The sequence below is a fragment of the Sycon ciliatum genome, chromosome 4, assembly GCF_964019385.1.
Source record: "Sycon ciliatum chromosome 4, ocSycCili1.1, whole genome shotgun sequence".
In the NCBI taxonomy this organism is placed as follows: domain Eukaryota; kingdom Metazoa; phylum Porifera; class Calcarea; order Leucosolenida; family Sycettidae; genus Sycon; species Sycon ciliatum.
Window position 1 is genome coordinate 14,136,559 of NC_088646.1, and position 18,525 is coordinate 14,155,083.

Genomic DNA, 18,525 nt, shown 5'->3' on the forward strand with positions numbered 1-18,525 from the left:
GAATAGACAACCAGCCATTGTGTCTCTCAGATTCTTCATCTGTAAAACCAGCTCAACAGCAGCATATGGCCAAGAGCATTACGCAATGCACTGTTACCATGACTGTGCACATCAGTTCAACAGCCGTGATGTAGAAGGCATGACTACCATATTACCCCCCTTCCCCAAGAAAAAATGTCTGCAAATGCAAACCTGTTTGAGGAAAAAAAAGAAAAGGAGAGAAAAAAAAGAAAAAGGAGAAAAAATGCAGACAAGAAAAGAACAATAAAATCGATAAGGAAAAGAGCAAGAATCAGCAAGAATCAATTCAAAGCAACAAATTCGATACACCCTGACACTGACAGGGTCAACTCACTGAAGATACATCAAACCTGTACCACGATACAAAACAAACCAAACCAAACCAGCAACTAAATCGCAAATTGGCATAGTTATGCAACATGGTCAGTCAAAATGGAGATATTACATCAACGCACCAGCAGCTTTCTCGGTGAGCTTGACAGTGCGGCCAGAGCGGGTTACATAGCCCTCGCGATAGAGCAAGCCAGACTGGGCATCTGGTCGTGGTAGGCATGATTGGTGACGTGATTGATCACTGGAGTCTGGATGAATCTGAGCATCAGCCTCTTTAATCTCAGATTCCACTCCTGTTTCACATGGAGCAGTAGGCTTAGCAGGTGGCACATCTGCCGAGGATTTCACTTCTGACGCTGTAGCTGGCTTAAGATCTGGCGTCGGAACTGGCTCGAGATCCAAAGACCGAGAAGAGGTGGCAGTTGATGACGCAGGTGAAGCATGTTCTCGCACATGCTGCCAATTTCGGAGCAGTATCCGCCTGCCATCAGTGACGCCGACTTGTCTGCCATATTGCTCGACCACGCGCCAAAGAATTATTGGGTCAGAATAGCCATCCTGCAAGACCACCATTGTGCCGGGATGCAGCATAGGCAACTGGCGAACACCGCGGCGACTATCATGCGAGACTGCCATGTCAGCTTTCGCGCGAATCTGATGAGAAGCATTCACAATGCGTGGGGTGGAATGGTGAGGTAGATGGGTGCGAACCACGCGACCGAAGATAGCCTCATTGGGTGACATGCCCAGCATTCGGTGCACCGAGTTGCGAATATGAAAGAGAACTTGTGGCAAACGGCGTTGCAAAGACAGGGACGGTCGTAGAGATTAAATTCTCTCTTTGACGACTCGATGAAGACGTCCCACCATGCCATTAATTCTGGGGTAGCGTGGGCTTGATCGATTGTGCTGAATACCCAACCACTGCAGGAACTGGGCCATTTCGGCTGAGGCAAACTGGGGGCCATTGTCGGACACCAACACGCTAGGCAGGCCAAACCTCGCGAATACTTCCATCAGCCGGTCAATGACAGCTGCGGTTGTGGTAGCTGACAAGGGAAGTAGTTCCGGATAGCGTGAACCGTAGTCAACGATGGATAATACTTGTTGACCCTCGATACACACCAGATCAACCGCCAGTTTCTGCCACGCTTCTTCAATTTCTGATGGCAGCAGGTCTTGTGCGGGGTTTGTATGACGGCGCCAACACTCCGAACACTGCTCGGCGAACTTGTCTGCATCTTTAGACATGCCGGTCCACCATACTCGTCGTCGCAAAGCATCCTTGAATATGTCCCGACCCGGATGACCTTCGTGGGCCAACTGCAGTACGGCATGTCGGAGAGCTTCTGGTATTACACAGCGGTTACCGAATAGCAGGATGCCGTCAATGGTCGTCAGCTGATATCGGATAAGGTAGTATGGCTCTTCGGCGGGTGTGACTTGCGACCATGATTGCATCAAGACGCGCTGCTGTATGCTGCGCAACAGGGAGTCATCACTAGTCGCCTTGGCGATATCGTCGATATTGACTGGGCACTCTTCCAAGACCAGGCCAATGAACTCGGCCATAGAGCGGGCTTCTTCTGGTGAGGCAGTTGAGTCTTGGACAGGCGCTCTTGACAATGTGTCTTCACACACCATCTGCTTCCCAGGTGCATGTGAGAAGGTGCACTGGTATGGCATGAGAGCGACCATCCAGCGCTGCAGCCGTGGTGGTACTTCGTCAAACGGCTTCTGGACGATTGAGATCAGGGGCTTGTGGTCGGTCACAACTTGAACAGATCTCCCCAGGACGTATTGTCGGAATCGAGTCAGAGAGAATACGATACCAAGCATCTCGTGCTCCAACTGGGGATAGCGGGATTCAACATCGGACAGTGAACGACTGGCGCAGGTGACAGGTAACCAAGTGCCTCTCTTGTCTTGCTTCCACAGAATAGCACCCGGACCAAGTGGAGATGCGTCACATGTTACCTTGGTTGGGACGTCCAAGGATGGCTTAAAGTACGCTAAGCACTCTGGCGACGAGGCCACGGCTGTCTTTGCGTCGGTGAATGCGGCTGTCAGCGCATCATCAACGATGAACGGTTGTCGCTGAGCCAGTTTCCTCAGCGGCTCAGTTGTCTGTGAAAGCTGCGGTATGGATTTGGCAAGGTACGTCACCATACCAAGGAAACGACGTACATCTGTCAAGGTCTGCGGCAGCTGCAACTGTTGGATTGCCAGTAGCTTGTCACTGTCAGGACGCACACCATCCTTGCTCAGCCAGTGTCCCAAGTACTTGATTTCTGACTGACGTACTCGACACTTCTCCCAGTTTAAGCGCAGATGGGCTTCGCTCAAACGACGGAGTACGGCAGCCATGCGCTCGTCGTGTTCCTGTCGATTGCGGGCATAGATGAGAATGTCATCTATATAGACAATAACTCCAGGTAGGCCGGCAAGGATGTCAGACACCACGCGTTGGAATATCTCCGGTGCGCAAGCAATGCCAAATGGGAGTCTCTTGAATCTGAAGAGGCCCTTGTGCGTTGCGAAAGTGGTGAACGGACGAGATTCATCGGCCAAAGGGAGCTGGTGAAAGCCAGATTCAGCATCCAGAACAGAGAACACTGTTGCACCGTCCAGCTGTGCATTGATTTCCTCAACGGTGGGAAGTAGGTGACGCTCCCGGACTACGATCTTGTTTAGCATGCGGTAGTCCACGCAGAGACGCAAAGCACCGCTCGACTTCCTGACCGGCATCAACGGTGAGACCCACGGAGTAGCTTCTCGCACTGGCTCGATTATGTCATGCTTCACCAGATGATCCAACTCCTTGGCAATTTCATCCCGGATGCTGAACGCGTGCCGACGGGGTGGGAGTGCTGTTGGAGTGGTGTCAGGGTCCGCTGTGATAGAGATGGGCACGTTCACCACATTGACTTCAGCAGAGGTCAGCAACTCCAGTTCGGAGATGACGTCCTCCGGGCCATACAGGATTTGGCGGCCAGACGCGACTGGGACAACAAAACAACTACAGTCGAATGTCACTTATCCGACCACTTCGGGAATCAGGCATGTTGGATAACTGAATATGTTGGATAACTGATATCATTTTTATGTGCATATATGGCTGGATTTCATTGATTTATGTACACAATACCTACATATATTCATGCATATTCATGAATTTCTCCATGTACACATACATGTTAGCATACTTGACCACATCTACTTCAAGTAAATGCATATTACACCGTATAATATACAAAACAAAACAAAAATTTAGAATTTTACTGTTGAGAGTCATAAAATTACCACTCCTGGGCTTGTCGGATAACCGATGCGCTCGTATAACTGGCGACCGGATAAGTGACATTCGACTGTACATACAATGCTGCGTGACCCAACAGAGATCGTCACATCAGCCATACCGAGTGTCGAGATGATGCCGCCATTGTACGCTTTCAAAATTCGATCACTCTTTCGCGTTGGCTGGACAACATCATCGGCTAGCACCGATCGGGTAGCACCTGTATCCAATAGACCTTCACAGGGACGGCCGTTGACGATCAGCGTCTTACGAAAAAATTGCTGGTGCTGAGAAGTATCCACTGAGAATGCGTAATCACAGAAATAGTTGGCGTCCTCCTCCTCCACCTGTTCGGATGCCATGCACGCGTTATCAGACTTGCGAGACAGGCATACTGTTGTGAAATGGCCGACTTTCGAGCAGTTGCCACAAGTAGAATCCGCTACAGGGCAATGCTGCTTGCCTCTTGGATGCGAGCGGCCACAGTACTTGCACTTCCCAAACTTCTTGTGCGCGGAGACGGGCTGGGAGTGTGAACCACGGTGAATTTGAGAGAATGAATTAGACAATGGAGTAGCTGCAGCGTTACCATAAAGCTTGCTGTCCGTGATAGAGGACTCGAGCGCAACAGCTTTGCTCACAGCATTGGCTAGTGTAAACTTTGACTCTTTGAGAAGTTCTTTACGTAGCTCCTGGTATCGCAGGCCCTCGATCAATTGGTCACGGATTTATCCCTGATCGATGGAGTCCACAGCAGTAGACGCAAATTCACAGCGATCAGCTGCTTCGCGCAGGCGTCCCACAAATGATGTGACAGACTCGCCTTCATTCTGACGAAGCTGACGGAACCGGTGGCGCTCCGATGTTGTGTTTGTGGCAGGATGAAAATGAGCAATTACAGCATCCGTCAGAGCTTTGTACTCACATCCGGCACTGCTATCAGCCTGAGCTGGTGGAGTAGGAACTACGATTCCTTTGACAATACGCCTGACAGCGAGGCCTGCAAGGTTCAGAAACAGCCTCTTCTTATCAGCTGCCGTCGTAACTCCACAAATTTTCAGGTAATCATCAATGTCCTCGAGCCACAATTCGAAATCGGCTCCGATGTCCAACTTTGTGGCTTTTTTGCCCGTACATCCGAACTTGGAAATCCAGCCAGTTACAGCAAGGTCAAATTTCCTAGGGCACTGCCTACGAGTGCAAGCGGCCTATTAGCCTAAACCAAAAATCGAAGCAGTTCCAGCACCCACATTGTAACTGGCCCCATTTACCCATAGGTACATTGAAATGAACAGGTGCACACAAATGGTCAAAAATTCACCAATTCTCACCTTACCGACTATTCACAGCTGCAACATGGACAGTGACCAGCGTGAATTCCTGCAATAGGCACACAAAGGGTAGTGCACAACAGAAATGACACACATTGCCGTGAACAACCTCCCCATGCTGCTGAAACCTGAAAATAATTTCGGGGTTATTGCGATCATTTTGGGGTGAGTGCGTGTGGGTGCCAGCGGCCTACCAAGAAACCAAAAATAGAATCAATCTGAGCACTCACATAGGCAGGGAGACTCGGAGACTCGGAGAGAGAGAGAGAGAGAGAGAGAGAGAGAGAGAGAGAGAGAGAGAGAGAGAGAGAGAGAGAGAGAGAGAGAGAGAGAGAGAGAGGCGGACAGAGAGAGAGAGAGAGACACACACACACACACACACACACCTGTCCTGTCCTGTAGAGCCACTGCCACAGGGGTCACGTGGGCCCCGGAGGGGCATCAGAGAGGAAGATGGAGCACGCAGCCTGATGACGCCGGAGATGGTGGGGCAAACGGAACCGGCGAGAACACACGCATACATGGCTGAACGAATTACGCTGCTGGGCAGTCGGGCGCGGGCCAGTCCTCGAGCACCGGTGACGACCGCGGCCTTGCACAGACCGAAAGCAGCGGGCACACACAGCACAGTGCGCAGCACAGCAGGCATCCTGCACATAGACTTGCCGGGGCTCGGGAGGCTGAGGCTGAGGTGCGGAAAAGCGGTGAACAGCTAGACCACCCTTGCTGTCACACACACACACACACACACACACTTGTACTTGTACTTGTTGCTCACTGCCAAAACTGGCCACGTGGGTCTTCCCGGGAGAGGGGAGAGAGACTCAAAAGGAATCTTGGAAAGATGACTCAATTGGCTATTGAACCGCCCAACGGCCGACACCCCCTGAAATCCCCAAAACTCTGGGTGGACTTGAAAATGATCCCACTTATGGGCTCACCACACCTCAGTAAGTGGGTGAGGACAAGGTGCAGAAAAAGGATTGACGGCATCAGGGTATCCGTCCTGGGATCCAACTGCAGAACCCCTGCCCCCAGTGAAGGTAATACTTGCTACTAGTGTGGGTGGCTAAATCAGAGTGGATCTGATATAAGCTTCACTAGCACCATTGAGTACACAAGAGTTAATCTAGCCAGAAGCAGTTCATGGTTAACAGGTATGTATACTTCAAATAGAAAGTATATGAACCCTGGAACCAACAAAGGTGGCAGGTACAACATTACACCTTCAAGCAGCCGAGCCCGTTGGCAACAGACCCAACACTATCAGGCATACGTGTACCCACCAACCGAACAGGCCCGGCGGAAGCAATTGTTGATTGGTCCGGCCAAGTTTTTTCGCCAGCACAGCACTTGCGCACGTGTGACACAACACAATGTCTCTTTGCTTTGATCGTAGGTCAACCAAGACCATGTCTTGAAATAATTGTGACGCCTGACAAGAGCGCTTCACCACTGTCTTTTTCCCAAATTCCCGCCGAGGAAACGCGAAGGAAGTGGTTGGGTGGACTGGCACTTCTGGCACAGATATTTCGCTGGAAGAAGCCATAGCTGCTAAGCATGCACTGCAGCTAAGCTGACCAAACAGCGAGAAAAATTTGAAAAACTACTTCGTTCAGTAAAAGAATCTGAAGCACTTGACGAAATACCCTCAAGACTACAAAATTAATTACAATGTAGAATCCATCATGGCACGTGCTTTCAGGTCGCGCCACAGCTACAGGCGTCGCCCACACACAGGCCACAGCTAGCCCTCAAGCGCGCACACGTACACGGCAAGATCAGAGCGAGATCGCAAGTACGCGTACATGCAATCGATGATCACAACAGTCATAACGTTACTGCGTCGTAAAAAAATCGTCGGTGGCCGAAAAGTTGGTCCGGCCATGGCCGGACCGACCGGAGCGGCTCCGCCGGCCCTGCCGAACTAGCTGGCACCACACACACACACACACACACACACACACACACACACACACACACACACACACACACACACACACACACACACACACACACACACACACACACACACACACACACACACACACACACACACACACACACACACACACACACACACACACACACACACACACACACACACACACACACACACACACACACACACACACACACACACACACACACACACACACACACACACACACACACACACACACACACACACACACACACACACACACACACACACACACACACACACACACACACACACACACACACACACACACACACACACACACACACACACACACACACACACACACACACACACACACACACACACACACACACACACACACACACACACACACACACACACACACACACACACACACACACACACACACACACACACACACACACACACACACACACACACACACACACACACACACACACACACACACACACACACACACACACACACACACACACACACACACACACACACACACACACACACACACACACACACACACACACACACACACACACACACACACACACACACACACACACACACACACACACACACACACACACACACACACACACACACACACACACACACACACACACACACACACACACACACACACACACACACACACACACACACACACACACACACGAGTAACTAACCTGTTTATTGATAGTGTCAGGATAGTGTCCTGTTTATTGTATTTCATAGCTCGTGCAGGCAATGAACGATACTTAGGGCTGTCAACAACAAACCAAGCACAGTCATACGGAAAGACACACCCACACAAACACACACACATACAGACAAACACACACACACATGTGCAGCATGTGCACAGGCACACACACGGATGGAAAGAATATATGCATATGTACCGAAAAACAAATCAGCCACTCAATTCAGAGAGAGAGAAAGAAAGAAAGAGTGAGAGGAGAGAGAGAGAGAGAGAGAGAGAGAGAGAGAGAGAGAGAGAGAGAGAGAGAGAGAGAGAGAGAGAGAGAGAGAGAGAGAGAGAGAGAGAGAGAGAGAGAGAGAGAGAGAGAGAGAGAGAGAGAGAGAGAGAGAGAGAGAGAGAGAGAGAGAGAGAGAGAGAGAGAGAGAGAGAGAGAGAGAGAGAGAGAGAGAGAGAGAGAGGGAGGGAGGGAGGGAGGGAGGGAGGGAGGGAGGGAGGGAGAGGGAGAGAGAGAGGAACAGACAGACATATAGACACACATATACACATGCATACACAGACACACGGATAGGGAGACAGAGAGACAGTGAGACAGAGAGGGAGAGACAAAGAGACAGAAACAGAGAGATGGAGAGAGTATGTCTGGGTGTATGTATGTGTGTGTGTGTGTGTGTGTGTGTGTGTGTGTGTGTGTGTGTTAGGCGTGTAGTGCCAGCTAGTTCGGTTGGTGGGTACACTTACGCCAGATGGTGTTAGGGTTGCCATAAGGCTCTGCTGCTTGAAGGTGTATTTGTTGGTTTCAGGGTTCATATACTTGCTATAAGAAGTATACGTACATACCTGTTAACCCACATGCATGCACGCATATGTAATAGGTGTATGTATGCTACGACCTGAATACTCACTATTCGTATTTCCCGCTCGTTCCCCTTGGCAATGAGCCACTCACATAGAAGAGCGCATGCTCCAGTTCTGTTCTGTTCTAGTCTGCCTTGAGTTGTCGTTGTCCTGTTCTCCTTCTGTCTACACTCTTATCAAATACTTCTAATTATCCAATCATATAAAACCCTTGTGTTCCGGTGTGAGGGGGCATCATTAGCCGGGAGCAGCTAACATTGGTGGCAGCGGTAATGGAAATTGTTGTAAACTGCAACTTCTGGATTCGTCCTGCGTGGCCTTCGCTCCCAGTTTCCGATGTCATCTCCAGTCGTCCTATCGTCACAGTTTTGTCCGTCTTGAAGAAGTTAGTCCATCGTCCTCGTCCTTCATCATTCGTCTCTCCCGTCTCTTGTCAGTCGTCGTCACTGGTGGTCCCGGACACGACGTAAAACTGTGCCCAGAAGAAAAGGAAAGGGAAAAGAAGGATGATCGATGGATGGTCCCGGACACGACGTAAAACTGTGCCCAGAAGAAAAACTAAAACAGAAAAAAAGAAGGATGGAAGGTGAAGGCTGCAGTGTGAGGATGTGGACGGTGAGCAGCGCTTTGAGATGGCGGACGACATGGCAGACGGCGTGAGGAGTTTCGTTGGTGAGAGGGTACGTGTGTTGTTGTGAACGTGATGAGTATGTGAGTTTTGTATTTTCTGTTCTCCCAACATTTTCTTCTTTATTATTTGCTCTCCTCGAGGGTAAAGAGGCGCCCGCACAGCGCGTGTGTTCTGTTCGTTTTTTTATTTGCCCTTCTATGAGGATAACTAGAGGCCCCCACAGAGCCAGTGGATTCTGTTCTTTTTGTTATTTTTATGATTTGTGCTCTCACATTTTAGAATTTTTGCGTGATCGTGAGGCGGTGTGTTGAGTGCACACAATAAAACTTAAAAGAGAGCATGTCTGAGAATACCAAAGTATGTGTGCAAGTGGATCTCTCCGATTTCGCTCAAATTTTGCAGGTATGTTCCCTTTGGGGTGTAGATCGATTGTGCAAAGCCCTTGAAAAAGTTTCTGAAGGGAACCTTGAAACTTGCATACCCCTCAAATATGGCCGAAATATCACACTCTTTATGGGTCTACAAACGAGTCACGCCACAGCGTATACGAACAAGCTACGAACAAAACTCCATCAAGCCAACATTGCCTCACCTTAGAAGAGTTCCTGGAGCAGTACCGCTCAGCCACGCCAGGATCCCAGAAGACCAGGGCCACCCCCCCCCCCCCCCCGACGCCACAAATGATCGTCTTGAAAATAGCCAATTTACAACCGCTGCCAAAACAGCCAGCTACGTCCTCAATTGGCAAGAACTATACACCGGCAGATAGTAGAACACCTCTTCTAGCGCTGAGGACATCATCCGACATGTCCCCCGTCTTCCTTTTGGGGTTTTCTTGAAATAAACTTTTTTGAATTTTTCCACTCGACCAAAGTCATACCTGCGCAAGAAAGCTCGCCCCTCCGCAATGTCTCCTCAGCAATTTCTACTCCAACACTACTCCCAACGCTGCAGAATAAAGTGTATTGTTGACTCTGACAAGGAAAACCAGCGGTGATCACTTGTCACTCCAAACGCCAAGCTTCTCCTTGCGCCACCGACAATTTTTGAGGGGTATGCAAGTTTCAAGGTTCCCTTCAGAAACTTTTTCAAGGGCTTTGCACAATCGATCTACACCCCAAAGGGAACATACCTGCAAAATTTGAGCGAAATCGAAGAGATCCACTTGCACACATACTTTGTGCGGAATGAAGATTAGTTGGGTACAGTGGGAGAGCTAGGGGTGAGTTCAAACCGCACAAGGATCTAGAGTATTGAACAGTTTCCGTTTCTTTGAAGTGATATGGCACCAGCGGAGAACTCGCTGTTGCCCCAAGGTGAAAACGGAAAAAAGGTAACTCAACAGAAAAGAACAAGATGGATGTCATGTCGTGGTCTAGGTGTGAGCCCAGAATGGTGAACTCGCGAGGTACTACCAGTACGTATGTAAGTGGATGATGTAAAGTTGGAGAAACAAAGGCGTCGCGGCAAATTCAAACATGAGCAAGAGGGACAAAAACAGGAGAAAAAAAAGGTGAAGCCAGATCGCAACTCCTGTACATGTAGTAATATGATGACTTGGTTTGCATATGTGTATCTCTTAGCCTGTCAAACCCTATATATAGGGTTTTCAGCCGCGCGTTCTATCTTGAGCTCTCTTGAGAGCCCACTTGGCTGCTATGGCAACTAGACGCCTGGGCCTACATACGTAGAATGTACGTACGGTTCTCTTGCTGAAGACCGTGATCATTTTGTTGCTGTTTTCTTCGAGTACGGTTAGTTTTAGTGCAGCGCTGTCGTAACATTTTCTAGACCCTATATCTAGGGTTTGATTTTTCACGATGGAGGAAGAGCAACTTGAGTTAGTGGAGACGAACTCGGGCGATGAGAATGTTCCTGGCGACCTGGTGTCGACTCAGGATGATGATGTCGATGTTCCAGCAGCGTCGGATGCTCCTGAAGAAGAAGGCGAAGCATCAACAGCGGCTGTCGCAGCTGCCGCTCCCGCCATTGCCGTTTCTGCATCAGCTGATCCACACGTGGGTCGGAAGCAGCAAATGCGGCGACACTCGCGCACGTCGTAGGAGCGCTCCTGCTAACATCAATGGCAATGCAGTGAAAATATCAAAAAAAAACCAAGTGAAACTGTGTGTATTGTGTGCCCAGTTGTGAGGACTGATCAAACCCTTTCTTTAGGGGTCCTAACCCTATATATAGGGTCTTTATGTGTAGCGTTATGTCAAACCCTATATATAGGGTTTCCTGGTGACAGGCTAAGAGATAGCTGGAATAGAATCACGACACCCGTCGTGACACTCCCCCCAGAAAGACGGGAACGAAGTTAGTTACATACACGTATATGAAGATAAGAAATTGGGAGACGATAGATGGAAAGAGAAAGACAATACGAATTTTAACTATGATGCTGGCAAACAAGTCATCTTCACAACTTGTCGCTGTTGATTAGCTGCTGGAGTTGCTGGCGTTGCCTTGCAGGAGCTGCACGCTGCGGACGACCAGGCGGCGGCGTGGCGGCAGCGGCGGGTGTGGCTGTGGCGGCGAGTGTATCTGCGGCAGCGGCTTCGGCGGCGGGTGCTACATCCTCGCATTCCAGAGCATACAGAAGGCGCAACGGGCGTTTCAGCTGGCGTTTGTCTGCAGTGATGACTGTCGCCGACCGGATGTGACCGTCGGCGCTAACCTGGAGATCAACAATCCTAGCGAGCCTCCAGGTAGCTCTTGGTGCGTCATCAGTCAGCAAGACAATTGAGCCGACTGCTGGACCCGCTGTGGTGGCTCTATCACGCTGTTGAAGTCGCTGATGGCGGTCACGCAGTTCCGCCAAGTACTCATTGCGCCACTGTTGCCAGAAGGCATTCAGCAGGCGCTCACCCTTTGCCCACAGGGTGACCAGGTCGTGTGCTGGGGTGGCGTTCGGAACGTACTCCGGGTCGTTCGAATTGTCCGGCGAGGGCAGTGGTAGAGCTGTCGTAGTCCGGTGACAGAGAAATGCCGATGGTGTCAGCACAGCCGCGATGTCGTCACCGACGTATGTCAGCGGTCTCGAATTCAGGACTGCCTCGACTTCGCTCAGCATCGTCACCAGCTGTGACAACTGAAGCCGGGCGTTGCCGAGGGTCTTGCGCAGGCAGCGCTTTGCAAGCCCAACCATGCGTTCATAAAACCCGCCCATCCAGGGCGAGAGAGGCACGATAAACCGCCAGCATATCCTGGCAGATGTCAGAAGGTGCTGAAGGTCGTCACTTCGCACCGACGTCTCGAATGCCGTGTCCAGGGTCGTTCGCGCCAGAGCGAACTGAGGCGCGTTGTCGCACACAATAAGTTGGGGTGCGCCACGTCTTGATATGAAGCGCCGGAGCGCTAGCAGGAACTCAGACGTTGTCATGTGTTCAACACACTCCATATGGACGGCTCGTGTCGTCATACATGTGAACAGTGCCACCCACACTTTCTGTGGCTCTGCTTGCCGGAAGACGTACAGGGGGCCAAAGTAGTCCAGGCCAGTATTGGTGAACGCAGTGGCTCTGGAGACTCGTTCCATTGGCAATGGCGGGAAATCGGGCGTCGCAAACGGCAGTCCTTGAACGCGCTTACACATCACATATTCGTGTATTGCTTTCTTTGCCGCGGCACGACCAGTGGGTATCCAGTACTCCGTGCGGACTCGCGCGAGCGTGTGCGCGACACCATTGTGTAGCACTTTCTGATGCGCTTGCCGGATGACAAGTAGCGTGATGTGGTCCGCGGGGGGGCAGGAGAGCGGGAAACTTGGCGCTGTCTGCTAGGTCAGCGTTCTCCAAGCGCCCGCGGCAGCGGATGACGTCATCGGGGCCTTGAAAGAGCTTGAGCTGGATGAGCTGTTGCTGCTTTCCTTGGCGTAGAGCGGTGAGGACATCGGCGTACTCTGATGCCTGCCCGTGCTTGTGTTGTATCTCGCTTTTCTCTACCTGCTCCCAGTCCCGTGCCATCTCCACATTTATACAAAGGGACGACGATAACTACATTTAGAAGACTGTTTATTGACACGACGAAGAAACACAACTAGACATGACGAACTCAAGACGAAGACATGATGAACTCTCAAGACGAAGACGTGATGAACTCAAGACGAAGACTGCTTTTCACACCACAGCAACACGCGCATGCACCAACATGACGTACACACGACGTACACAAAATAACGTACTACAACATAACTCCCTCCCAAGAGTAGAATCGTCCTCGATTCTAATAGTAAACAGAGGAAAAAGAGGAAAAGACCACGCAAATCACTCAATCATACCACACCAGTCACACCCATGAATAAAACACCTCTGCCTGCACTGCAGATTATTAAAAAAACTCTGTCCGCCCACCCAGAACACCAGCCACGATCGCTGTCACACGTGTGGGAACTGATAACCTCAAAAACTCAAACTAACTAACGTGTTACTTCCTTTACAAAACGGTATCTTGTAAGGCTGCTTTGGCTCAACGCGAGCGCATCTTGGGTTCACTTAGACTCAAAACTGTAACTTATCACTAGACAACGTAATGAAAAACCAATGAAACAGAAACGACACGAGGAGACAAGCTCCAGGAAAAAGGGCTAGAAAACCGTATGTCGTACGTGAAGACCATGGGAACGTCGTAGGCGTACCATGGCGCAAAAGGTAAGTAAAATACTTTAGAAGACACGATAGAAAGAAGAAAGAAGACTGTATAATCAATTGCTTGTATGCTTGTATGTATGCTTGGTGCGAACCATTAGTTTGTGACAATACTCTTATTCATGCAATCTCTAACAAGCATGCAATATCTGACAAGCATGCAATATCTAACAAGCATGCAATATTCCACACTCCCTCCAGATGAGAGCTTAGAAATTAGTGTACTACATGTACCTGACTCATTCCTACAACAGCGTGATGCTACTAGAGTACAGAGCATGGTGCAACGTGATGCTCTCATCAAACACAGAATATTGCTGCTGCAGTTCTATAAGGAGCCAACATTAATCAGTTGCTGTCTGGCCTTATCAGCTGACCGGGCAGCATCTCTCTTCGGACGCATGGCGCCGGGGTGCGCACCAGATTACTGGATAGCGCCGACTGCCATGACCGTGGTAGGTGTCGCCTTCCGCTCTCTCTCTCTCTCTCTCTCTCTCTCTCTCTCTCTCTCTCTCTCTCTCTCTCGACTTCTTCACACTGAGATACTGCGGAGCCGCTGTCGACTTCTGCTCGGGGTTGTGGCTCGTGTAGCCGCTTCGGACCAGTGTACCAGATGGTACTGGTGAGCTCGCTGGGCTTCACTCCTCGCGACGGCAGGTCGGCTGGGTTCGAAGCTGTTGGGCAGTAGCTCCAGCAGGACGTCGGAACGAGACGTCGGATCTCTGTAACCCGGCTCTCAACAAACTGCTTCCAAGTTTGCTCCACTCCAGCTATCCACGCCAGTGCCACTTGGGAGTCTGACCAGCAGTGAATCTGATCAATCTTCAGATCTGCCAAAGTTGAGGAGACTGATGCCATCAGGCGAGCCAATACCAGTGCTGAAAGCAACTCGAGACGGGGAATGGTCTGTTGCTTCAGCGGCGCAACACGAGTCTTTGCAGCGACTAGCTGTACTGAAGTGCCCACTTCCGTCGTGAACACAATGTAGATCGCTGCTGCATAGGCTCTCTCGGACGCGTCACAGAAACCGTGTAGCTCGACACGTGTGATGTTGCCGTTCGCGTCTGTTGCGTAGTGCCGTGGCAATGAGACCGGTGGCATGGCCTTCAATTCCCGTATCATCGTCTGCCACTTGCCAAGACACTCTCCCTCCAATGGGTCATCCCAGCCCATCTTCAACTGGCATAGTTGTTGGTGAAATACCTTGAGGGTGATGGTGATAGGTGCCAGGAGTCCGAGGGGGTCATACAGCTTGGCTGACGCCGATAGGACTTGGCGCTTAGTTACTGGCGAGTCGACCTTGGTCGTGCTGAACACCTCGTCGACGCTGAACGTAAGACGGTCAGATGTCCTGTCCCATGGAATGCCCAGGACTTTGGTGGTGGCTGCGGATGAGCCGTTCAACATGGTCTTGGCATACGAGTCGTTGTCCACGGCGACAGTAGGCAGACCGTTAGTCGACAGTGGTGTCGCTGCGGTACCATTGACGATCTCATTCAACTCAGCGGAGTTGGAGACAAACTTGCGCAAGTTGAATCCGCCTGTTGCAAGGTGATTCTTGGCACGGTTGAACGATTCCAACGCATTTGCATTGCTGTTGCCGCCACTCGCAACATCGTCCACGTACAGACTCTGCAGCAGCTTCGTAGTGAACTCGGGATCAAACTTGGCGAGATGGTGTTGCAGGGTAGCGTTCAATAAGAATGGGCTAGCGGATACACCGAAGACAACACGCGTGAATCGGTACGTCTTGAGTACAGGCTGAGCGCTTGTGGGATTGTCGACCCAGAGGAAGCGTAGGACGTCGCGGTCGGCTGCCTCAATCCCAACCATCAAGAACGCCTTCTCTATGTCTGCGGTGAAGGCTACCGCATGCGTTCGGAACCGGAGCAGTATGCTGGTGATCTGCTCGAGCAGCGGTGGTCCCGTGTGGATGCAGTCGTTCAGGGACGGATGCGTCTTCACCTTGGCTGAGGCATCGTACACCACACAAACCTTCGTAGTGGTCTTGTCCTGCCGAATGACAGGATGGTGAGGCAGGTAATGTACTTCGCCCACCACGTCGTGCTCTGTAGTTGGCACCTCCTCGATGATGCCCTTCTGAAGTTGCTCTTGAATTACTGCATTGTATTCCTTCAGAATTTCTGGTGACTTCTGCAGTTTCTTGAGTGTTGACTGCAGCCGTTTCTCGGACAGACTGTAATTGTCTGGAAGCGCGCGATGATTCTCCCTCCATGGCAACCTGACCGTGTACCTCTGCCCATCGTAGCGGATGGTCTGTTGGAACAGCTGCAGAGTGTCCGGTTCATTAGGCAAGATGCCGATGGATTCAAGCTGCCAGAACGTCTGGAGTAGCTGGACCAAAGCACTGTCTGGATCTTGCACGGTAGATGGTTCGACATCGCAAGCGTGAACGGTTGCGACGTTAGTGGAGATGATGCCTGAATTACACCTGCCTGTTGGTCCGGACAGAACCCACCCGAGGCGAGTATCGAGAGCAGTTGGCCCATCATCTACACGAACGATGTCGCCCGTGACGATCTGCCAATAAACATCAGCGCCGAGTAGAATGTCGATGCTAGCTGAGCCGCCACAGTTGTCGGCGAGACTGAGATTCTGTAGAGACTCGTACGCTGTGACTACATCTGCGGTGTGCTGATTTTGCATGGGTGCACAGACTGATGGAACGACGATGCAGTTGACATGAATCCGGTTGCCATCGACGCACTGAATGTCCAGTTCGACCACGTCCCGGAGTGTGCTTGGGCTTGGCTGTTCGCCGCCAAACGCGTTTATCACTACACGTTCTTGACCGGAGCGGCGCACATCCAGCTAAGTCAGTACCGATGATGTAGCGTACGAGCGTTGGCTCCCACCGTCTAGCATTACTCGTACAGGCACTTTTCGATCTGGACGTTGAGGCGAGACCACCGAGGTCTGTGCAGTTTGTAGAAATACAGCTCCGCTGTCGCTGACAGTAGCTGCGGTTGTTGACGAAAACACTGACTTCGACCATTTTCCACTTCCGCCTTGTCTAGATGGCGGAGATGATGTCTTCGCGCCAGTCCCAGGCTGCTCTGACGACTTGGGTTCGCAAATGGACGTATGATGTCGATGCTCACATTTGCTACATCTCAGCCTGGACTTGCAGTCGCGAGCCATGTGGTTCTTCTTCAGGCAGATGAAGCAACGACCATTCTTGCGTATCAGCTCCTTGCGGCGCTTGATGTCTGTGATGGACGAACATTGCGAGGACTCGTGTCCGCGAGGACTCGGCCTGTTCGCAGCTCAGAAAATGACAATGACCATACTCATCTCGTTATATAGCTGGACATAGACAAGGGCACCAGGAGAAACAGTACCATTTCTCTAAAGAACTCGCCCAGGGCTGCTGAAAGCTGAATAATAACCTATGTCCAAGTTTAGGGCTTGGTACCCGTGAATCTTCACTTCTGACATGTCACAAGACTGTAGGCACGGAGATGACCAATCGCATTGCACCTAGCAGGGCCTAGATGAGGCCATCAAAGCATGCTACAAGAAGTAGAACTCCATATTTAGTGGAGCGGGCTTTGATTTTCCCATCAAAGCCCGCCCAGGCGGGCTTTGATTTTACGATCAAAGCCCGCTCCACTAGGGCTTTGATTCACTGATCAAGCTCGCTTTTTTTTACTTGACTCCGGCTCGAGAAGGTTGACAGTCGTGCTTTCAAGCGCGATAGGAAGATCGAAGTGCGTGTTCTTGTCAGAAATCCAATCAAAACAGTCGTGTTCACGTTCTATCAGCCAATCACAGCCCTTCGCGAAGTATTTACAAGTCCGATATGAGTTTCAAGCGCGGGTGCATGTCAGAAATGCAATCAAAACACTCGTACTCATGTTCGATCAGCCTACATCACAGCCCTTCGCGCTTCGCGCGGCGGGCTGTGATTAGGCGATCTCACACTCGTACTCTTGCTTGATTCCATACTTTGCGACTAAACTATTCACAGCAGTGCCAAATTTTCTGCGTCACTGAATGTGGGTGCCAGCGCCCTACAAGCAAACCAAAAATCAAACCAATGAGACCACTGACATTACAGCTGGCTCATGTTATAGAGAGGTACGTTGAAATTCAAAGGTGAGCACAAATGAGCAAAATCCGACATTTTCTCACCTTTCGGCCCGTTCGCAGCTCAGAAAATGACAATGACCAGACTCATCTCGTCGTGTAGCGGGACATAGACAAGGGCACACAGAGAAACAGTCACATTTCTCTAAAGAACTCAACCAGGGCTACTGAAAGCTGAATAATAACGGAAGGATTTTTTCTAGCCGTGCTGCGACCCACAGTTAAAGGGGAACTGTCACCAAAAATTTTCTTTGTCTTATCTTGTAGTTCTTTGGCTCCTGATCACGATGGTGTTATTCGTTTTTCTCTGCGATGGCTGGAAGTGGGTGAAAACTTGAAAAGAAGGTGCCCAAAATTGTCCCGAAGTACCGAGTGACGTCACGCCGGACTTGACCTCCACGCGTACATTCGTCGTCAAAAACGAAGTCCAGCCCGTGTGCTGGTCGATCGAGCCAACTATTCGATGTACGGTGCACGCTTGCCTTCTGAACTCGGACACTCGATGTGTACGTTGTACACAATGAGAACGCCAAAAAGGGACAAAATATACTAAAGTCGACAGCAATTTGTCGCACTGGTACTTCCTCCACGAAGCTCCAGCTCTTTGTTT

The 18,525-nt window shown here is 50.6% G+C and overlaps 1 protein-coding gene and 1 long non-coding RNA gene across 2 annotated transcripts; both read right to left on the reverse strand.

Moving 5' to 3' along the window:
• Positions 1-1,182: 1,182 nt before the first annotated feature.
• On the reverse strand, positions 1,183-4,014 carry LOC135813412 (uncharacterized protein K02A2.6-like). Its single transcript, XM_065326509.1, has 2 exons — positions 3,774-4,014; positions 1,183-3,356 (listed from the first exon to the last, which is right to left on the reverse strand). The coding sequence occupies exons 1-2, from the start codon at positions 4,012-4,014 to the stop codon at positions 1,183-1,185; spliced, it is 2,415 nt and encodes an 804-aa protein (XP_065182581.1).
• Positions 4,015-5,329: 1,315 nt separating this feature from the next.
• On the reverse strand, positions 5,330-18,138 carry LOC135813617 (uncharacterized). The gene is made up of 3 exons (XR_010553045.1): positions 17,961-18,138; positions 7,654-7,731; positions 5,330-5,709 (listed from the first exon to the last, which is right to left on the reverse strand). It is a non-coding gene; the product is annotated as an uncharacterized LOC135813617 (long non-coding RNA).
• Between the last annotated feature and the right edge of the window lie 387 nt (positions 18,139-18,525).